Consider the following 24,067-nt stretch of genomic DNA (forward strand, 5'->3'; position numbering starts at 1 on the left):
CCGAAACACACAGCCAGGGAAACTAAGGAGTGGCTCTGTAAGAAGCATCTCAAGGTCCTGGAGTGGCCTAGCCAGTCTCCAGACCTAAACCCAATAGAAAATCTTTGGAGGCAGCTGAAAGTCCGTATTGCCCGGCGACAGCCCCGAAACCTGAAGGATCTGGAGAAGGTCTGTATGGAGGAGTGGGCCAAAATCCCTGCTGCAGTGTGTGCAAACCTGGTCAAGAACTACAGGAAATGTATGATCTCTGTAATTGCAAATGAAGGTTTCTGGGTTCCCTTTGGTCCAAAGATGACCCAGACCAGTTAAACCCCGGGTTATCAAAAAAGGTCAATGACTTTTGAACTGATCCGTGCCTTCCCCTCCACCTCTAAGAAGCAAGAAGGAAGGACAAATAAGCAGTGTTCCTGCTGCATAAGGCCACTTGAATAACCAGATGTTACTGGTTACTCAATAGAAGGAAATCTATTCATTAACATTACCTGGAATATTAAACATCCTGCATTCCCTCTGCTGTAGTTCAACATAACTTTCTAAATATAGACTATACATCCTGCATTCTCTCTGCTGTAGTTCAACATAACATTCTAAATATAGACTATACATCCTGCATTCCCTCTGCTGTTGTTAAGCCCTCCAATCAAAATCACACACAGAGATCTCCACCTCCTCGTAAACATGAACACACTAACACACATGGTAAGTCACAACACGTTAAACAGTCCCATGTCTCGTCAATAAACACCTGCTTTAAAAATACACACAGAGCCTGCAGGCAGGCACAGCCAGCAGATACACAGCCCCACTCGCTTCTTCTAACCCCAACCCAAACCCTAACCCAAACCCTAACAGGCACAGCCAACAGATACACAGCCCCACTCGCTTCTTCTAACCCCAACCCAAACCCTAACCCAAACCCTAACAGGCACAGCCAACAGATACACAGCCCCACTCGCTTCTTCTAACCCCAACCCAAACCCCAACCCAAATCCTAACCCTAACAGGCATAGCCAACAGATACACAGCCCCACTCGCTAAAGCAACAACATATATATTTTTTTAAGAAGCAAGAAAAATGTAAGTATTTTTAATGTAACAGATCCTTAAAAGTTTGAGGTATTGTGTGTAGAAGTGAGAAAACATTGGTAAAGTGAAAGGTGAGAGTATTTAAAGCGGGGTCAATGTGTGAATGCTTAATGCCAGCAGACTCTTTAGACCAGAGGTCAAACCGGTTCCACGGAGGGCCATGTGTCTGCAGGTTTTTGGGTTTTCCTTTAAATTGGTTCCCAGTTCAGACATAAACAACCAGGTGGGGGTAGAAACGAACCAATTAGTGACCTAATTAGTCAGATAAGTACAAGATGAGAGCGAAAACCTGCAGACACTCGGCCCTTCGTGGAACCGGTTTGAGACCTGATCTAGACAGTAATGGTCACTGTTTCCATGAACACATAATGCTATTAAGGACAGTAGTGATGACCGCAGTGATTTTTAAAAGACGTCTTTGTGCTATATAAGCTTCATATTGTCACCTACAGTGTTTCTCTTCAAATCTATTTAACCTACCTGGTTTGAAAGTCCTATTTTGCATCTTCTGTTAACTGTGATTCACATGCTGTGCAGATACTTTAGATGAACATCACAGTATTCACTGAGAAACGTCTTTAGAGATCAGACCTGATTATTGGAGATTGTGTGTATGGCACTCAATCAATGTAAAATGTGCATTTTTTATTATCTGCTGTGGTTTTTGCATTAAGAATTGTAAAGTATTACCACATACATGTGAAAATAGTACTAAAGCGATGAAAAAGGTCTGTACATAGCAGATAAAGTAGTAAACACTGCAGAACGCTAAGATCACTCCTTACCCATCATAGTCCCATCACATCTCTGAAGCCCATTAGTATGCAAGCTACGTTGGCTGTTAAAGGCTAATTGAACTCAACTGAGAATGCAAGCTAGTCAATGGTGGGTGTGTGTGTGTGTGTGTGTGTGTGTGTGTGTGTGTGTGTGTGTGTGTGTGTGTGTGTGTGTGTGTGTGTGAAAGCTGAGATCGGACTGTGATAGTGGTGTCGGAAGCCTTGATACCAGAGTAGTTGGTGTTACTGACGAGGGGGTTTCCATGAGAGGGGTTGTCCAGGGGGTGAAATGAGGGCGAGAGGGAGGGGGAGGGAGACAGGGAGGGAGAGAGGGAGGGAGGGAGATAGAAAGTGTATTTCACATAGCTTTTTTATTTTATTTTTCACATTTCTTTGGCAGTGTAAACAAATATGTCCTGTGTCAATGAAGCCATTACAATTTGACTGAATAGTGAGAGACAGGGTGTGTGTGTGTGTGTGTGTGTGTGTGTGTGTGTGTGTGTGTGTGTGTGTGTGTGTGTGTGTGTGTGTGTGTGCGTGCGTGCGTGCGTGCATGCGTGCGTGTGTGTGCGTGTGTATAATGTGTTCAATTACAGTGAAAGCATAGACTGGTCACTGATAGTAATGATGGAAGCTGTTATTCCAGTCTGGTCTCTCATAATAATAATGGAAGCTGTTATTCCAGACTAGCTGGTGTTAATGACAGTTGGAGGTGTTGGCCCAATGGGTCAGAACTGGGTGGAGGGTTCTGCCTCTTCCAGTTCTGCCTCTTCCAGTTCTCCTCTCCTCCAGTTCTCCTCCTCTCCTCCAGTTCCTCTCCTCTCTATGTACAAACACACTGGAAGACAACCCAATACAGTTGACCTTGCTGGTACCTGATCTATCACAAGGTTTAATGCAAATCCCCTTTCAACATCCACCAAAACACAGACAGATGGGCAGAGACAATGTTTGCCTCCCTCAAAAAACAAAGTGTTAAGAAAGCAGTCAGATATGTTTAGAAATGTTTAGTCTAGAATATTTACTATATAATATTAGTAAAGAATATTACTGTATTTATCACTATATTTACTATATTTAAATATTACAAGGTTACTGCATTTCGTTATACTGAACTTGTACTGTTCAATGACAAAGTTGAATCTAATTTAGGGTTCTGTGTGGTTTCTGGCTGAATGTTTAGAGCACCACTTTGTTCTCCATAATCTCTGCTAAGTAATTATTCACGCATTTACTGATTATGTCCAAGGAAAGCAGTTACGTTGTTCTGATTATGTCCAAGGAGAGCAGTTATGTTGTTCTAAAACACATGGCTCTGGTGTAAATGCTTCCTTTTCTATCGCCCACATCTCCAATTGCCCTGCACAACGGCTGGACGAATGCAGATTTATAAATAAGAATCATACAGTTAACATTTTCAACATTCTTGCGGTTGCCAAGGCAAACATCATCATCATCACCAATCCCATATTTTTCATCAACATCATCCATCTCATCCCGTTCTCATTGTCATCACCCTCATCATTCCCAGTAAAGCTGTTTCTCAGTAGGAATTAGCCCAGTTCCGCTAAAGCTACGTTGGGTTGGAACATCCAAACAGACTGTCCTAGCAACAAAACAGCACAGATGTTTAAAATCGTTTTGAGTGAAGAAAATGTTAATCAGCGGTCATACGAACTGATTATGTCATCATGTCATAGTTTGTATGTTTTGATGTTATGTTATAGTTTGTATGTTATAATGTTATGTTATAGCCTGTTTTGATATGTCATCGTGTCACAGCCTTTATGTTAAAATGTTATCATGGCATAGGTGTCATTGAAACATAATTGAAAATGTATTAAATTATAGTGATGTTGTCAAAGTACTTAAAGATGGCTGTTATAAGAATTTTGGCAATGTCTTACCTTTCTTAATTCTCACTCACTACAGTTCTGGGTGAATTCCAACACATTGTAGCATACTAATGGTATTTTAGCATACTACTGCACATTGCTATCCCTTTTATTCATTATTCATCATGTCATAGCCCTTTGTCATATGCCCTCACGTCATCATCTGTTATAACATATCATGGTGTCATAGCCATTAGCTGGTATGTTATAATGTCATAATTTTGAAGTCTGTATGTTATAATATGCCATCATGTCATAGCCGGTATGTAATGATATGTTATGTATGTTATGGCCGGTATGTAATGATATGTTATGTATGTCATGGCCGGTATGTAATGATATGTTATGTATGTTATGGCCTGTATGTAATGATATGTTATGTATGTTATGGCCGGTATGTAATGATATGTTATGTATGTCATGGCCGGTATGTAATGATATGTTATGTATGTTATGGCCTGTATGTAATGATATGTTATGTATGTCATAGCCGGTATGTAATGATATGTTATGTATGTCATAGCCGGTATGTAATGATATGTTATGTATGTTATGACCTGTATGTAATGATATGTTATGTATGTCATAGCCGGTATGTAATGATATGTTATCCTAATGGCCTGTATGTTTTGTCATTATCTCACAAACAGTCTGCTGTCCAATGAAATCTGTGTCCTAATGGATGGCAGAAGATTGGAGGAAAACAGCATTTGTCCATTTTCATTTTAATATTTATTAATATTCCGATCTTTGACTTCCTTTCTTAACACCCCAGCCCCTTGACTTTTGGCATCTTTTGTTTCTGGAGATACCTGATAATCAGGGGTTGAAGTGAAACAGGAATTAAAATCAAAACATACATTTGAACCTTTTTAACATTTAACATTTTAAAATTGTTCTAAAACATTGAGAACTTACTGTAGTTGAATTTAACTACTTCAGCCATGTTCTTCTCTAGCAGCAGTATCCATGGTAATCAACAGTACAACATTTCCCGTTATCCTAGTTACAACGTACAGCATGGCAATGTTATCCACTATTTAACATTACCATAGTTACAATTTAGAGCACGACAATGTCAGCAACTATTTACCTCTTTCACAGTTACTATTTAGAGCATGGCGATGTCATCTTCTATTTAACATTTCCGTAATTACAATGCAGTTCAAGGCACTCTTAATCTACATGGTCTGGAGCCTGCAGGTTTTCTGTTTCACCTCATAATAAATTGCACCCACCTGGTGTCCCAGGTCTAAATAAGTCCCTGATTAGAGGGTTGCAATGAAAAATGGAGTGGAACTGACTTTGAGATCCAGCTTTGAAAATTAAAAAGGAGTGTAATATATAGGAAATAGGTTTTCATGTAGGACTAAAAATCTAAAATTCTGAAGAACTGGACAGAAAACATACAGTATGAAATTATACAATTATATAGGATCAAAAAACATTATACGGAATAAACACCGTGATTGATTCTTAATTTAATACTTTGACAGATGTATGTAATGGATTAAAATGCATCCACGGAAACAATACTTACAATCTAAAGTCTGACCGTGGCATTGACCAATTATGATACCAGCTACATATAGTATCTCAATATTAACCTGTAACTCATGGGGATGATAGAAGTCTGATCATAGTAGCACAACAACACTGTGTTTTATGCAATAGTAGTACAACAATGTCATTACTGAGGTACAATGCAGGATCTTAATTTGATCACACTTTTGCAGGAGAAAATGCGTAGTGTAGTTGAGGTTTTATATAAGGCTAATATAAAAGTTTGTCATTTCCAATTAAACATTTCAGATTTTTTTTCCAATATGAAAAATGCATAAAAAAACTCCAAAAACATCTATAAATTAACAAGATAATTTTTCATATTTCCTATTCACGCATGGTTATTTTCCAGCTTATAAAAGGCTCAAATTTAGACTCTACATCTGTATTTTGTTACCATTGTCACAGTCCCTACTTGCACAGAGGAGGCATTAGTGGTTTTTGATACATTATAAACCGGCTGGTTCGAATCCTGAATGCTGTTTGGCTGAAAGCGATGTACCATAATTATTACATCATTTTATACTCTTCTAATTGTGTTAGCAACTGGTTTACATTAGCAATGAGGCACCTCTGGCATTCGTGGTATATTGTCAAAATACCAAGACTAAGTTCTATATCCAGGCATTCCCTGATAATTTGTGTCTAAGAACAGCTCTTATACCTTATATATTGGCCCTATACCACACACCTAATGCCTTATTGCTTTAAAATACTCATTTTTTAAATGTATCTTTTGAATCATCCTCAAGTTATGTCACACCAATTATGCTTACAGATCTTCTAGTACCTTTTCTCACCAAAGGTATTTCTAGCCTTTTAATCTGGCCCTAAACAGTCCTATTGAAGTAGAAATGTACAGTAGTTGTGAGGTCAGTTTCGGTATTTATCCCCATGGATAACAGACGGGGCATAGATTTGGGGGTACAGGCCGGTCATAACCCCCTAACATTACAGACAGGTCAATTTAATCCCCTGGAAAACACTCCTCTGACCTCCCAATATACAACCCAAACCTGTAACCTTTATAACAGATCAGTCTATTGATGTGGCACGCCAGGCTTCCTTTTTGGAAGTTTGTCTTTGTAATGTCTTTGCCCTGTTTGTCTCCATAATGTCTCTCTGTCCTCTTCAATGTTGAAATGGTCTTGAATACGTCTCAGAGCCCAGGAAACATGTCACTCTGCCAGGTCCCATTGGCCTTGTTCAGGGAGGAGCTACTCCCTGGTTTACTCTCTGATTGTAACTTCATGGCCAAATCTACCGCGTCCGCCATTGGCTGCTTGTCCTCTGCCTCCGTCTCCCGGTGGTAGAAGTAGTTGAAGTTGGACACGATGACCGGGACGGGCAGGGCGATGGTCAGCACGCCGGCGATGGCACAGAGTGTCCCCACCATCTTACCGCCCACAGTGATCGGGCACATGTCGCCATAGCCCACCGTAGTCATGGTGACCACGGCCCACCAGAAACCGTCAGGGATGCTGACGAACTGTGTACTGGGCTCGTCGACTTCGGCAAAGTAGATAGCGCTGGAGAAGAGGATGACTCCGATGAAGAGGAAGAAGATGAGCAGGCCCAGCTCCCTCATGCTGGCCTTCAGGGTTTGGCCCAGGATCTGGAGCCCCTAGACATGGAGAGAGACTGGTCATTACTTCACTAAAATGAGTTCAGTCAATAAGAGCTGTGGTCTTAGTTCAACACAGCAGTGAAAACTGAACCCAAACCTTTACGAGGTTGTGCTGTTAAATTACATTAAAAGGAAACTATAATGGTGGTACCTTGGAGTGTCTAGACAGCTTGAAGATCCTGAACACTCTAACCAGACGGATGATACGAAGAATGGCCAGGGACATGTTCTGGCTCAAGTTCTGCTCTGGGGTCGTGACCAGCTCTGTTACCAAAGTGACAAAGTAAGGTATGATGGACACAATGTCGATGATATTCATGAGGTTGTGGAAGAAGTCTCTCTTGGAGGGACAGACCACAAAGCGGACAACCAGTTCGAAGAAGAACCAGACGATGCAAGCTGTCTCAATAATGAAGAACGGGTCAGAGAACGTGGACGTGATTGTTTTAGGCGTAGCCGTGGGTGGGAACATGGAACCAAAGCCGCTCAGTGATTGGTTCCCACCTGAAGGCATCACCTGCATGGCAGCGGTGGGTATGATGGGGTCCAGGGAGTTGTCCCGGAACTCCGGCAGCGTTTCCATGCAGAAGATGATTATGGAGATGACGATGACGAAGACAGAGACCAGCGCCACGCCGCGAGCAGCGTTGGAGCTCTCCGGATACTCAAACAACAGCCAGAACTGGCGGTACATCTCATTGGTCGGGAGAGGGATCTCCACCTCTTTGATGAAGCCCTCGTCCTCTCTGAACTGCTCCATGGCATCGTTCCCCAGCTCATAAAACATCATCTCATCGGCAAACACATCTAGTGGAACGTTAGCCGGCCGCCGGATCTTTCCTCCTGACTGGTAGTAGTACAGGATGCCGTCAAAGCTGGGACGGTTCCGGTCGAAGAAATACTCATTCCTCATTGGGTCAAAGTAGTCCATCCTCTTCATGGGGTCCCCCAGAAGGGTTTCTGGGAACTGATCTAGGGTTTTGAGCTGCGTCTCAAAGCGCAGACCGGCAATGTTGATGATGACCTTCTGCTCGCCATCGTCCAGTCCTCTCTTGTCCACAAAGAGATCCTCACAGCAGTCCTTGGCGAGCCGGCTGAATATGGTCTCACTCTGAGTCTGGGTCTCACTACTCAGTAGCAGCTTCCAGTTGGTCATCATGCTTGAGCAGCTACTGCGCCCCTTCCTACCATGGGCTGGCATTTCCGGTGACTGGTTCCCGCCCTGGGTATCAGGGGAGGTGGATGGGCAGGGCGAGGTGTTCCTTCTGTAGGGGGAGCGATGGTGGTGGGAGGGGTGGTGGTGCTTGGGGCTGGAGGTGAGATTAGGCAGGGAGCAGAGGAGGTGTTGGGAGTCTGGGAAGGAGCTGTGTTCATGGGGCATGTCGACCGTCAGGGCTGTGGTCTCGTCAGGGTCGTCTGGGCTTTGGAGCTCATCATCCAGGTTGCTGTTGATATCATCCAAACTCTCAAAGTCCACGAGGGAAACATCCATGGCTGCTGCTCAAACAGGCCAAAAACAACCAAGACAAGCCTCTACTGACAGAGTCCCAGTCTGGGAGACCTAGAACTCACACCGGTCCAATGTAACAAGCCCTCTGTCCAGGTCAGGAAATCCACACAGTGGTAGATGACAGCTCCAGTTTCTACAGCCCAGAGAGGCTGTCTTTACAATCTACTACCCAGAGAGAGAGGCTGCCTTTACAATCTACTACCCAGAGAGAGAGACTGCCTTTACAATCTACTACCCAGAGAGAGAGGCTGTCTTTACAATCTACTACCCAGAGAGAAAGGCTGCCTTTACAATCTACTACCCAGAGAGAGGCTGCCTTTACAATCTACTACCCAGAGAGAGAGGCTGCCTTTACAATCTTCTACCCAGAGAGAGAGGCTGCCTTTACAATCTAATACCCAGAGAGAGAGGCTGCATTTACAATCTACTACCCAGAGAGAGAGGCTGCCTTTACAGTCTACTACCCAGAGAGAGAGGCTGCCTTGAGGAAGTAATGCCCAGAGAGACAGGCTGCCTCCAACCTTGTATTCCCAGCGATGAGAGACAGTATTCAGGGTAACAGGCCGACAGACTCTCCAGTGTCAATTAGCAGCTTTGTTACACACGTCTTCTTCTTCACACCTGCAGCGGGTGACTGGCAGACAGAGATACAGAGAGGCAGGTTAGAGTTTGGGCTGACATGTTGGATGCTGACAGCCCTGCCATCAGCAGCATCTTCACTGACACACCTGCTGTCACCTGCTGAAGAATGGCTGTGCTTTTAACTGCTCAACGCTGAAAACCGGATGACCTGGACACACACATCTGCCGGCTCCTTCTGTACACCTGCTATGCCCCTGACCTGGTAATAGAAAGCAGAGGAGTACAGAAGAGAGGAGAAAAGGGGAGAAAAGAAGTGAGTGAAGAGGAGAGGAGAGGAGAAAAGAAGAGAGGAGCATAGAGAGAAGGAGGGAAGAGGAGAAGTCAGGAGACGAGGGGAGAAGAGAGTAGACAGTGCAGGGTTACTGGGTCTTAGCTGTAGTGTAGTGCATTATTCACTACAGAGTGCACACACACACACACACACACACACACACACACACACAGTACACATGCACACAGTACACACGCACACACACACACACAGTGCACATGCACACACACAGTACACACACACACACACACACACAGTACACATGCACACACACAGTACACGCAGACACACACAGTACACATGCACACACACAGAACACACGCACACACACAGAACACACACACACAGAACACACACACAGTACACAGTACACACACACACAGTACACACACACACAGTACACACACACACACACACACACACACAGAACACACATACACACACAGAACACACGCACACACACACACACACACACACACACAAACCTAAATACACAGAAAAAGGTGCATAATGTGTTTGTGTGTAAGAGAGAGTTTGACCCTACACACTCATAATGAAAAGAAACAGAAATACCATCACCGTGTTTTACTATCAGAGTGGGGGCTATGATAGGTGAACACAGGAAATCATGTTAAGTAAGAACATTTGGCATGGTTTGGTTTATGATTTAGGGTTAAGTTAATGTTAGGCATAAATGTTAGGTTATTGGGGTTGGTTAGGTTGATGTATCTATTTAAAGGTACAAAATTACATATCCTCACCTTGATAGTAAAACCTAGAGGGTATGTGTGTGAGACAGAAGGGGTAGATTAGGGGAAATTTAACACAGTTACAACAGGTGAAAACAGATGAAGAGAGTAGGACTTAAGGAAAAAGTACAGAGGTTAAGAGGAGGAGGGAGTGGGAGGTAGTTGAAGAGAGGAGGAGGGAGGAGGAGGGAGTGGGAGGTGGTTGAAGAGAGGAGGAGGGAGGAGGAGGGAGTGGGAGGTGGTTGAAGAGAGGAGGAGGGAGGAGGAGGGAGTGGGAGGTGGTTGAAGAGAGGAGGAGGGAGGAGGAGGGAGTGGGAGGTGGTTGAAGAGAGGAGGAGGGAGTGGGAGGTGGTTGAAGAGAGGAGGAGGGAGGAGGAGGGAGTGGGAGGTGGTTGAAGAGAGGAGGAGGGAGGAGGAGGGAGTGGGAGGTGGTTGAAGAGAGGAGGAGGGAGGAGGAGGGAGTGGGAGGTGGTTGAACAAAATTATAAACGCAACACTTTTGTTTTTGCCCCCATTTATCATGAGCTGTCAAAATCTGTGTTAGTGAGCACTTCTCCTTTGCCGAGATAATCCATCCACCTCGCAGGTGTGGCATATCAAGATGCTGATTAGACAGCATGATTATTGCACAGGTGTGCCTTAGGCTGGCCACAATAAAAGGCCACTCTAACAGTACAGAGTTCAGCTCAAGATAAATGGGGGCAAAAACCAAAGTGTTACATTTATATATTTTTTTGTGTAATTCACTAAATAACTGATAATACACCCTACATAACATATGTAATTCCCAACATAACCTATAATATTCCCTACATAACCTATAATATTCTCTACGTACCATATAATATTCAATACATTACATATCCTATATCATTGACTACATTACCTATAATATTCACTACATAATCCATTTTCATTCTGCCCTCCAGTGGGAATCAAACCAACAACCCTGCCATTGCAAGCACCATGTTCTACTAACTGAGCTACAGGGTCCTTGACCATCACAACCACTCAACCCTCCCTCAGCAACAATACCAAGTAGCGAATGCTTAGGTGAACAAGACGTCTGGAAAAGTCCTCTTTGTGGGCTGATCAAGGCCAAGTTTGACAGACTGTTCCATCAGAATTTCCATGCAGGAAGTGTCCGGGAATATATGTTTTATAAACAGCGTGTCTTTGGCTGGAGTTTCAAATGTTATGAGACAGATCCATTCACCCAGCCAACCAGCTAGCTGGCCGAACACAAATATAGCCTATTGAGCTCCTTTACTGCATTTAGGTGGTCAACTTTACTGATATTTACAGTACATGACATGTCACAAAGTGTTGCCTATTTCTGGTATTCCATGAGCTCCGTCCACTATAGCTCCTTGCTATAACACGAAGACACCCAGTGTTAAATGTCAACTTCACTGCGTTTAGGCAAAACGAGTGAACAGACACACTGTGAATCACCTAACATTCACCACATCAACCTCGGAGCGCTGGTACCGGTTATTCAAACCAGTTTCAGAGAGACACACCATCGTCACCATCGTCCATGCTTACCTCTGCCGGCTGCCGGACTGTAGAGGCGATGTGGTTAGCAGCTAGTGAGATGGTGTCTCCTGCCACCCTGTCATCCAGTGGGATAATGTCTAGTCAGTCACAGTCCGAGGAAACTCTATGCCTACCTAACCTCTGGAAACTAGAGCCTGGCACAGGGCACAGGGGCAGGGGGCAAGGCACACACACACACACACACACACACACTCACACACTCACACACACTCACACACACACACACACACACACACTCGCCTGAATTAACTTCTTAGTGGTTTGGCGTATTCTCTGTCTCTGTGTGTCTCAGTGAGAGATACCAGTGGGACAACAGAGATCATAAAACACACACACACCACACACACACATGTCACACCCAACACAGCACACACACGTCACACACCCCACACAGCACACACACCACACGCACTCACACACCCCACACACCACACACACTCACACACACCACACACACTCACACACAGCACACACACTTACACACATCAAACAAGTAATCGTTGGCACTACCGGAATCTAGACCAGTAATATGTAACAGGTGTTTGTACGTGTTTGTGAGTGAGGTGTGTGTGTTTAAGTGTTTGTGAGTAAGGGGTATGTGTGTGTGTAAGTGTTTGTGAGTGAGGTGCGTGTAAGTGTGTGTGTTTGTGAGTGAGTGGTGTGTAAGTGTGTGTGTGTGTGTGTGTTTGTGAGTGAGGGGTGTGTAAGTGTGTGTGTGTGTGTGTGAGAGAGTGATCAGATAGGTTGCATGGTGCTCAAAGCCTCCTAGACTGGAACACAGAGCTTTGTTCACTCCACGCCTGACTTCAGACACACACACACACACACACGTTCCCTCTCCATGCCTGACGTCAGACAAAAACACAGACACACACACACACACACACACACACACATTCCCTCTCCATGCCGGGCTCACTAACAGTAGCACTAAATACTTAATGTTTAACAAGAGGTTGACACAAGAGAAACAGAGAGAGAGAAGGGGAGAGAGGGAACACTCAGCCCTCGTGGGGAGAGAGGGAACACTCAGCCCTCGTGGGGAGAGAGGGAACACTCAGCCCTCGTGGGGAGAGAGGGAACAGTTACAACTGGCTAAATCTTTGCCTTCAATGGTACTATATCTGCCAAGGTTCTTATCTAACGGAAACATCCAATCCAGCCCCACCATACAGTATCATCTGGCTCTAAGGAATAATATTCATAACCATAATCATTTATAATGTTTGAGTCTGCATGTCAGTATGTGTGTGTGTGTATATATGTCTGCATTTGTGTATATATCATGGTCTGTGAGCAGGTGTTTTTGGGTGATGACTCTGACCCTATTAAGCAGATTAACAGATGCTGGGTGGCTCAGTGCTATAAGCCAAGGGGATCTCTTCTCTCAGACACACACACACACACACTCCATCTCTCAATTAAAACAACTGGCCCTACTCCAGCACATCAATCAGCTTGATCTAGTCTCCCCCCGCATCGCCCCTCACCCACGCTGAATCAGACCACTATATGTGGTACATACACAGTCCTTTAGCCAATTAAAAGAATGACTACCCCCAACCACCAATGCCATTGGTGTACACAGATGTATTCTAGACCAATCCGGGTTCGGTTCGGACCAGCAGAAGTCCTGTCTCTGTAATTATAAAAGTGGCTCCATAAAGAAAAATAATATTAGGATTAGAAGCTTTTTCAGATCTCTTTCTAGAAGGATGGGTTTTCCCGTGTGAGAATGTGTGACAACATTTCCCTACTACGATTAGAGAATTCTATATTTGTTGTGTTGCTGAGAATCTGAAATGCAGGGGAGCTTCATGATTTACATATATATGTTAAGTGAGAACTCACTAACACACGGCTCTAGGAGCAGTAATCTCGGGTAACCCAGAACTGGAGTCTTGCGTAATCGGTCAAAAGCTCGATTAAGCTCTGGGTCCATATGTGTTAAGGGCGCAGACACTGTATACTTCAAAATCTTACCGCACGCTCTTTGGAGTTTTGGGGTTGGTGTCTTACACACTTTGTGACAACTGATTGATTGTGTGTAGGGAACTGTAGGAAGGTGAGCAGCAAATCTGAATAGCAGAGCAGTACAAAAAGTTTAGCACTGCTCTGCTTCATGTACATTTTAATGGATGAGCAATCATACTGACTGTTTGACCCAATCCCATTTCATCACTTGTAAATGTTTGTTTGGACAGTCAGTATCCAAATTGGATTTCTATACAGCTAATTGCCACTCAAATCATTAAGAACTATGAGGGGCTAAAGTGCCTGGATGAAACAGAATCATGATGATGGAAGAGGTTTTCCACACCTCACATGGAACCAGTTCAAGTAAGTTCTGATTATCACAACGTATTGTTCAGGCCCAATGGCTAGCTGCTATCTCAACACCTTGCAAAAGTGAGATGGAAATCGCTGCTCTATGAAGATTCACACAGATTTCTGGGGTCACTGAAGAGGGTTGGCGGTGAATGAACTTGTTTTGATAACATGTATGCATTCTAAGAAGGCTCAAAGAGCTGTGGGGTTCCAATTATATATTTATTTGTTATAGATTCACCTTTAAAGAGTTAACGGTAAATCATTTGATTTGTTTTGACATGGGCATTGTTATTTTTTTTTTTTAAGTTATTCAATGCTCTTTAATAAAGGTTATTTACACACACAGAACATACACTCACCTAAAGGATTATTAGGAACACCTGTTCAATTTCTCATTAATGCAATTATATAATCAACCAATCACATGGCAGTTGCTTCAATGAATTTAGGGGTGTGGTCCTGGTCAAGACAATCTCCTGAGCTCCAAACTGAATGGGAAAGAAAGGTGATTTAAGCAATTTTGAACGTGGCATGGTTGTTGGTGCCAGACGGGCCGGTCTGAGTATTTCACAATCTGCTCAGTTACTGGGATTTTCACGCACAACCATTTCGAGGGTTTACAAAGAATGGTGTGAAAAGGGAAAAACATCCAGTATGCGGCAGTCCTGTGGGCAAAAATGCCTTGTTGATGCTAGAGGTCAGAGGAGAATGGGCCGACTGATTCAAGCTGATAGAAGAGCAACTTTGACTGAAATAACCACTCGTTACAACCGAGGTATGCAGCAAAGCATTTGTGAAGCCACAACACGCACAACCTTGAGGCGGATGGGCTACAACAGCAGAAGACCCCACCGAGTACCACTCATCTCCACTACAAATAGGAAAAAGAGGCTACAATTTGCACAAGTTCACCAAAACTGGACAGTTGAAGACTGGAAGAATGTTGCCTGGTCTGATGAGTCTCGATTTCTGTTGAGACATTCAGATGGTAGATTCAGAATTTGGCGTTAACAGAATGAGAACATGGATCCATCATGCCTTGTTACTACTGTGCAGGCTGGTAGTGGTGGTGTAATGGTGTGGGGGATGTTTTCTTGGCACACTTTAGGCCCCTTAGTGCCAATTGGGCATCGTTTAAATGCCACGACCTACCTGAGCATTGTTTCTGACCATGTCCATCCCTTTATGACCACCATGTACCCATCCTCTGATGGCTGGAATCATTTCAAATTGGTTTCTTGAACATGACAATGAGTTCACTGTACTGAAATGGCCCCCGCAGTCACCAGATCTCAACCCAATAGAGCATCTTTGGGATGTGGTGGAACGGGAGCTTCATGCCCTGGATGTGCATCCCACAAATCTCCATCAACTGCAAGATGCTATCCTATCAATATGGGCCAAGGTGCTGAAAGAATGCTTTCAGCACCTTGTTGAATCAATGCCACGTAGAATTAAGGCAGTTCTGAAGGCGAAAGGGGGTCAAACACAGTATTAGTATGGTGTTCCTAATAATCCTTTAGGTGAGTGTATATCTGTATGTAACTATAACATTGATCAAGTTACAGGGATAGATTGACCTAGTTTCATAGTTGGGTGTGTCCTGATAAACAGACGCTGCATTGCAAGTGGAAAACTACTCCAAAACACTTCAGACAACAAGTGGTGTTGTTAATTTCAAAGAACCAGTCAACATTGTATTCCTCAAATTAATGTTTACATTTTTGCTATATAAATCATATTTTCAAGTAAACTGATATTTCCTGTGTTTACCCTAACCCAAATGTTGAAACTGAGAAATGTTATTGTTTTTGGAAAAATATATGATAACTTTGAATTTGATGCTAGCAACACTTTTCAAAAAAGCTGGGACAGGAGCATGTTTACCACTGTGTTGCATCACGTCTTCTTTTAACAATAATCTGCAAGTGTTTAGGAACCGAGGAGAACAATATCCGTAAATTTGTATGTTTTCCCGTGTCTGTTGTTAACGCAGTGATGTCCACTACAGAATCGTGTCTGTTGTTAACGCAGTGATGTCCACTACAGAATCGTGTCTGTTGTTAACGCAGTGATGTCCACTACAGAATCGTGTCTGTTGTTAACGCAGTGTCACCTGAGGGCCCGATGATCACGGCCATCTAATACTGGTTTTCGGCCTTGTCCATTGTGTCGAGAATTCTCTGTATTTTCTGAATCTTTCAATTATATTATGTACCGTAGATGATGTGATCCCCAAACTCTATTTGTCTGTGCAGTCTTTCGCAGAGTGGAGAACCCCTCCCCATCTTTACGACTGAAAGATTAATCCTCTCTGGGATGCTCTTTTTTTATCCAATCACGTTACTGACCTGTTGCCAATTAACCTAATCAGTTGTGAGATGATCCACCAGGTTTGTTTTTAACATTACACAACTTTTCCAGTCTTTTGTTGCCCCTGTCTCAGCGTGTTGTTGGCATCAAATCCAAAGTGGGCATATATTTTTCAAGAAATAATAACATTTCTCAGTTTCAATATTTGATGTTGTCTTTTTAATATTTTCTATTGAATATAGGGTTTAAATGATTTGCACATCATTGCATTCTGTTTTTATTTACATTTTACACAGCATCCCAACGTTTTTGGAAACAGAATTGTAAACCTAACCATAATTCCTTACCCTAAACCTAAGTCTTAATCCCTAATACTTGAGCCTAAGCTTAATTCTAACCTTATTCTTAATGTCTCAACTGAAAACAGCTATTTTTTGTTTGTCGGTACTTACGAAGTCAACCACGTTTTACTATACATTAGTACACACAGCTAACTCAGCTATCTCAATGGGAACATCCAGGTTGATTGTCCTAAAAAAATATATTTGTATTTCATTAAAACTAAACAGAAACCCACATACCATCTGCACACACCCTGGGGGCTGAGATTTGGAGCTGAGTCTGCAGACTGAGATTGGGCTTCAAATGGATAGCATATGTTCTACAGTTGATAAGAAGGCTTCCTAAGGTTTTATAATGCTCAAAATTAACTGATTGTCTGTGTGTTTGTCTCACTGACTGCCTTCTTGTCTGCCTGTGTACTGTAGAGCAGTCTGTTTGTCTCACTGACAGCCTTCTTGTCTGTCTGTCTGCCTGTCTGCCTGTGTACAGTAAGAGCAGTCCGTTTGTCTCACTGACAGCCTTCTTGTCTGTCTGTCTGCCTGTGTACAGTAGAGCAGTCCGTTTGTCTCACTGACAGCCATCTTGTCTGTCTGCCTGTGTACTGTAGAGCAGTTTGGGTGTATTCAGTAGAGAGCAGCTGGACCCAAATCCTCTTCTGGCCTTCACATAGGTCACATGCCCAGATACCTACTGCCTTACACAAACCAAAACACAAACACATACAATTTTCTTGGGAAATAAATTAGCCCCTGTCTAACGAATGCTGCACAGAGGCAGTTTGGTCGTGTAGGTTTCCATTAATGAACCTAAGAGCCTGGACACACCAAGTTAGACATCTGTTTATAGACTTCACGCAGACTTCCTGCTGAGAGAGTGCTAGTGTTGTGAACCCGTCAGGCCACAGGAACATTTAATATTGTGTACAAAACAGAAAATAATAATGGAAACAAAGTGTGGTCTAGGCTACTCCTAGAGGGTCTGAAAGAGCCTGCTGTGACATGTGACATGGCTTAGATCAGGGGTCAAAGGTCAGGGGAGATGGGGTTAGTGTCAGGGCAGCCAGGATTTACATTATTTGGTCATTCCTCTTTGTATAAAGCTCTCTGCTGTGTAAAACTTTATCATCCTCCTCTCACTCCACTTCAGCAGCATTCTCCACTACTTTAAGATATTACAGGAGCTAAAATCTTTCTCTGTGCTCTCCTGTCCCTCAACCTTCGCTCTCCTGTGCCTCAACCTTCGCTCTCCTGTGCCTCAACCTTCGTTCTCCTGTCCCTCAACCTTCGTTCTCCTGTGCCTCAACCTTCGCTCTCCTGTGCCTCACTCCTCTTCTCCTCTTCTCATAACATCCCCACTCCTCTTTTCTTTCTGGCATGCCTCTTCTCCCTTTTTTCCTTCCTTCCGTTCTCCTCTCCTCCACCTCTACTCTCCCCCTCCCCTTCCGTAAGGATTAATTCTGTCTCATTTACAGAAATATGACATTCCTTTTTAGAAGCCAGATCCAGCCGGTTAAAGCCCTGCCATCTGTTCCCACTGCACACACACACACACACACACACACACATATATATCTGAAAGGAGTCCAAACACGATTTCTATTCAAAATCGGTGCCCTACACCTAAACCCTGAACCCTAATTCTAACACTTAACGTCATTCTAACCCTAACCTCAACCCTAATTCAAATTCAAGCCCCAATTGTAACATTGCATTGTTGAACCTAGGTTTTAGGTGTTTTTGGTTTATGTCTAAGGAGTAGAAGTCAGAATAAGTGTTTGCTCTCTGTAGTAAATTGCCCTGAAGGAGAGCATCAACTAAAATCCCTAAATGTAACTGTACTGTAGACCCTGCAGCTCACCCTTGTCTTTCATGGAGCCCAGCGGAATGAACCCACAAGGTCACAGTTTATGTTTATTGTCCTTTCAGGGGGATTTTTGGTCAAGACGGGTATGATAAAACCTGTACATCCACAGAGACAGTCATGATATAACACTGGGTCATGATGCTGCTGAACACTGGGTCATGAGGCTGCTGAACACTGGGTCATGAGACAGCTGAACACTGGGTTATGAGACAGCTGAACACTGGGTTATGAGACAGCTGAACACTGGGCCATGAGACAGCTGAACACTGGGTTATGAGACAGCTGAACACTGGGTCATGAGACAGCTGAACACTGGGTCATGAGACAGCTGAACACTGGGTTATGAGACAGCTGAACACTGGGTTATGAGACAGCTGAACACTGGGCCATGAGACAGCTGAACACTGGGTTATGAGACAGCTGAACACTGGGTCATGAGACAGCTGAACACTGGGTTATGAGACAGCTGAACACTGGGTTATGAGACAGCTGAACACTGGGCCAGAATACTATGCAGTTCTAAAACTGATCCTTGGATTAATCTTTGCCTCCCTCACAATCTTCCTCACTGTGTGTGGGGGCAATGTGTCTTCTTGCCTCAGGGGTCTGGGACCCCAGCAGACTGGGTCCAGTGGGTTAGGACTCTGCTTCAGGGGTCTGGGACCCCAGCAGACTGGGTCCAGTGGGTTAGGACTCTGCTTCAGGGGTCTGGGACCCCAGCAGACTGGGTCCAGTGGGTTAGGACTCTGCTTCAGGGGTCTGGGACCCCAGCAGACTGGGTCCAGTGGGTTAGGACTCTGCTTCAGGGGTCTGGGACCCCAGCAGACTGGGTCCAGTGGGTTAAAACTCAGGGGTACTCAATTATGAGACTAATTCAATTATAATTGAAATTGCAATATTTTAATCACTCCCACAGTTTTTAGTTTGAATCAAATGTGAATGAGACATGGCTCATGTGACAGACAAATTATGGTATACCAATAATGGTCAAATAATTTACAGTTTCAGCTTAAACAGCATAGTTAAGATTTTCAGCTTCAATGTCATGGTTATTAAGAGTTTCAGCTTCAATGTCATGGTTATTAAGAGTTTCAGCTTCAACGTCATGGTTATTAAGAGTTTCAGCTTCAATGTCATGGTTATTAAGAGTTTCAGCTTCAATATCATGGTTATTAAGAGTTTCAGCTTCAACGTCATGGTTATTAAGAGTTTCAGCTTCAATGTCATGGTTATTAAGAGTTTCAGCTTCAATGTCATGGTTATTAAGAGTTTCAGCTTCAACAGCATGTTTATTTAGTTGCAGCTTCAAGATTGGTGCATGCAAACAGGCTACTTGATGTGGGTGAAAATGTCACTGAAGGGTTGAGATAGTTTGCTTAACTAGCCTGCTGGCAACTGCGCAAACACCTTTGCATTGAATTAATATATAGACTACGACAACATTTAGACAAGCTGTACCTTGGGCTACAACATTGTTAGCCTTGAAACTGGTAACCTAAAGTTTTATATGTCTTAAAAGAACTTCGTTTTTTTATAATCAGTTAGAAATCATAGAGTTTACAATGTGCTATGACGTGATTTTAAAAGTGAGGTTATCTACCCTGTTCATACTCAAGTGATATTTCATCCAAATTGTGCAGCCCTACTCATGGGCCCCGTACCTATGCAGACCGGGTCCAGTGGGTTAAAACTCTGCCTCGGACCCTGTACTTCTGCAGCCTCAGGGGCCCAGTACCACTGCAGACTTGGTCCAATGGGTTAAGATTCTGCCTCAGGGGCCCTGTACCACTGCAGGCTGGGTCCAGTGGGTTAAGACTGCCTCAGGGGCCCCGTACCACTGCAGCCACAGGGGCCCCATACCACTGCAGCTGTCCGAAACGCAGCCCTGCGGGCCTCATGCTACGTCCCCTGGGTTCCAATCTGGCCCACTAAGAAAATCTGACCTTTAATCCTCTCAACACTGCCGGTCAAATAAAGCATAACATTCTAAAGTGAAGCCATTCAATGTGTCATCGTTCAAATAATCTATAGAGATAAGTTGTTGAAACAATGTAACTGTGAGGCAAACTGTTCCAATAGGATTGTTTGCTTTTTTTCATTTTCACATTCGTAGTCTAGGCTGATCCAGCACGTAAACCAATTCATTTTCAAACCGTGTGTCCTGCAGATTTGACTTTTTGTGATCCACAGAAAATAATTCAGAAGACTATGAGTAGAAAATATAAAATGTAGTAAACTTGCCGTAAGAAACAGGCATCACACTTTCAACAGATCACAGTGTTTATTATCAGATGTATAAAGTTATATTAAGTTTCAGCCACTCTGAGTACCCTCACATTAACAACCAGGTTCCTGTAAAGCGACTGATCGTCCACTTCATACCTGACAGTCTCCTGATTAGTAAGGATTGTCTGCCTTTAAGCTGTGAGGTTTCTCTAGTAGTACTACAGAGATTTAATACAGTCAAGGACAAACAATCATGCATGCAGAAAAGCCAATGTGCACACACACACACACACACACACACACACACAGTCACAGTCACCTGAAAGCCACATCACTATGAACAGACTCAGATAACACCAGTGATAGATATTGATATACACCAACATTTTCCAAAGAAAAATAAATGAGAATAATTAAACACTAGTTATCAGTGCATCCGTATGAGACTGAATTGGTCCATGTTAAGGAAAAGGGACATTAACAGCAAGGTTTACAGGAGGAGATATCAACATCAAGGTTTACAGGAGGAGATATCAACATCAAGGTTTACAGGAGGAGATATCAACATCAAGGTTTTTACTCCAGACTTGGATTACTTCTCTTTTATCTTCTAACTGATTAAATGCCACATCGGTTAAAAATGGTTTGACCATACATCCTCATAACCGTTGTTGAAATATGTTGAAGTCTTATTTTAACGAAACTAAATACGTTTCGCATAATACGTTAAATCTCCGCGCACGGCATGGTTTATCTCCGCGCGCCCAAACTCTGCAACAGCTGGTCGGGAAAAGACACCGAGGATGGAGAGGAAAATAAAGCTAGAGTTGACAAGAACGATAAACGCACAGTATGAAAGACAGTCGCTTACAATCAGCTTGACAATTTGACAGAAAACACCAAACACCTTTTTAGAGTGAACGTACCGTTAATGAACTGAGTAGGGCGCGTCTCCAAAAACTTCTCCGGGACCCTGAAACTTTCCCAGCCCGGTTTTCTGTGGCACCGGTGGAGGCATGGTTCCTGGAAGCGGTAAGTATATCTGATCGGTGTTGACTAGGTGCCTAGCTAGCGTGTGGACATAAGGCTCTCGGAGGCGGCCTGGGCAATCACCCGCGAGACAGATGTGAGCGTGACATAACGACAACATCGTGATTACGATTAATTTGGCTAATTCCCCGGTTTGAGGAAGAAACAAATCCTCTCACCGTCCGTCCTTCCTCTGGAGAGAGAGGGGGAGACAATGAGAGTTCTGTTTAATGTCCTGCTCTAGCAGTCTCCGATCTCCTCCCCTCTTCATTTTCCCTTTTGCCCTTTTTTTGTAAACACCACTTTACAAAGTGGGCATATTTGCGTATTTAGGGAAAGGGAAAACTACACAGTCTAGGCTAACGGATATTTGGCTTCCGCATTTAACCAACCCGGAATGGGAGAGGTTGGAGCAATTAACTGCCCTGCTCGGGGACAGACCGATATATCACGTATCAATCCAGACAGACCCAAGCTCTTAAATAAATGCCCGATCATACACTTAAACATTAGCTGACAAACTGTATTTCATGGAAACAATGTGATTTTTCAGTCATGATCTCTGATAAACTCAAAACGACAGCTGCTGCAAACAACGTAATCTGCGTGCCCCGTCCCTCTGGAAGTCGAGCATGAAGAAGCGGTAACGTTTATTTATGGCCTGCCATAAACAGAACTCCCGGGGGTAGGATCTTTTGTTTTACATTTAAACGAACAAAAACACATTAATCAATAACATCTTATACACATTTGTAATTAGGCCTTCGGTTGTATATAGCCAATCGTGTTGCCCCTGTGTCTATTGTTTATCTATAGAACATAAAAAATGTTAGTATGTACAAAGTTGGTACAGGCCCATATGTAATCGCTTAACACCAAGTTTTTTAACAACTGTGAGCTCAACCAAGGTAAGAAGCCGGACGTTTAAGGATTCTGGTGTAGGCTTTCCGGTCGAGTGATGAGCTCGTTAACAACCAGAACGGCATTGGCTGTGCTTTAGAAGACGCTTGTTGACATTAATCCCGAGACCGCTGGGAGGTGCTGCGACAGAGCCTTTCATATCTCTGTTGTAGTCCTGAACTAGTTAAACGTATTAACCTTCCAGAGTCTTGATGATAATTTTTTCAGGGCAACATTATGTTGAGAAATATTAAATAATCTGAAATACAAATCTCCCACCACAGAAATGCTATTTCTGGGCAATTCTGCGGTAAAATCACTTCTGTAATAGTCGACTTTCCTCTATAAAATAAATATGAAAATAGTAATGTTTTATAATTGTTGTTTTTGTATGCAGACAAGCCTTCCAAAAATTGGCTATTTGTATTTAACCCTAATAACTTAAGATTAATTTACTTTTGCCAATGTTTCTGTTCTGTTGTTTCATTAACTGAAAGTGGGATTACTTACAATTTTGTAATGTCTACATTTCCTCTGTAGGGTTCCACAGATATATACATTAAAATGTTAATTTATGCTTGATAAGTAATTCTGGTGAGGCAGTTTCTTTCAGATGTTGTTGTTTTGTGAGAATGTCACATCCATAACAACTGTTAATACTAAAACTGCTGATTTACTCAGTAAATGTCCCCCATTGGGGAGGTGTTTGTGTGTGCTGTGTGTTCTACTGATAGCCCGATAGCTTATACATAGTTATTTACAGATGGATTCTCCAAGCGTATTCTGTCTGTTCTGTGGTGATGTGATGCCCCCCTCAGGACACATATGGGACTACATGCACCTGACTGAGTACACCCCTAAGTGAAAATTTCCAAATTGGGCCCAAAGTCTCAGTATTTTATGTGGCCACCATTATTTTCCAGCACTGCCTTAATGCTTGGCCAGTCCATCATCTTTACCCTCAGCTTCGTTATTATGTTGGAATACTGCCCTGCGGCCCAGTCTCCGAAGGGAGGGGATCATGCTCTGCTTCAGTATGTCACAGTACATGTTGGCATTCATGATTTCCTCAATGAACTGTAGCTCCCCAGTGCCGGCAGCACTCATGCAGCCCCAGACCATGACACTCCCACCACCATGCTTGACTGTAGGCAAGACACACTTGTCTTTTTACTCCTCACCTGGTTGCCGCCACACAAGCTTGACACCATCTGAACCAAACAAGTTTATCTTGGTCTCATCAGACCACAGGACATGGTTCCAGTAATCCATGTCCTTAGTCTGCTTGTCTTCAGCAAACTGTTTGCCGGCTTTCTTGTGCATCATCTTTAGAAGAGGCTTCCTCCTGGGACGACAGCCATGCAGACCAATTTGATGCAGTGTG

The 24,067-nt window shown here is 43.3% G+C and overlaps 1 protein-coding gene across 4 annotated transcripts; it reads right to left on the reverse strand.

Annotated features, from left to right (window-relative positions):
- Nucleotides 1-4,482: 4,482 nt before the first annotated feature.
- LOC109616435 (potassium voltage-gated channel subfamily A member 10-like) lies at nucleotides 4,483-23,248 on the reverse strand. 4 transcript variants are annotated; one of them, XM_029124315.2, is made up of 5 exons: nucleotides 21,681-21,982; nucleotides 10,132-10,145; nucleotides 9,186-9,298; nucleotides 7,099-9,091; nucleotides 4,483-6,944 (listed from the first exon to the last, which is right to left on the reverse strand). In XM_029124315.2, the coding sequence occupies exons 4-5, from the start codon at nucleotides 8,437-8,439 to the stop codon at nucleotides 6,480-6,482; spliced, it is 1,806 nt and encodes a 601-aa protein (XP_028980148.2). In that variant the 5' UTR covers nucleotides 8,440-9,091; nucleotides 9,186-9,298; nucleotides 10,132-10,145; nucleotides 21,681-21,982; the 3' UTR covers nucleotides 4,483-6,479. The 4 variants fall into 4 exon arrangements, with proteins under 4 accessions (XP_028980148.2, XP_028980146.2, XP_028980147.2 ...); XM_029124313.2 differs by lacking the exon at nucleotides 10,132-10,145 and adding an exon at nucleotides 11,668-11,734; XM_029124314.2 differs by lacking the exons at nucleotides 10,132-10,145; nucleotides 21,681-21,982 and adding an exon at nucleotides 23,194-23,248.
- Nucleotides 23,249-24,067: the final 819 nt, after the last annotated feature.

The sequence above is a fragment of the Esox lucius genome, chromosome 12 (genome assembly GCF_011004845.1).
Source record: "Esox lucius isolate fEsoLuc1 chromosome 12, fEsoLuc1.pri, whole genome shotgun sequence".
Lineage (NCBI taxonomy): Eukaryota > Metazoa > Chordata > Actinopteri > Esociformes > Esocidae > Esox > Esox lucius.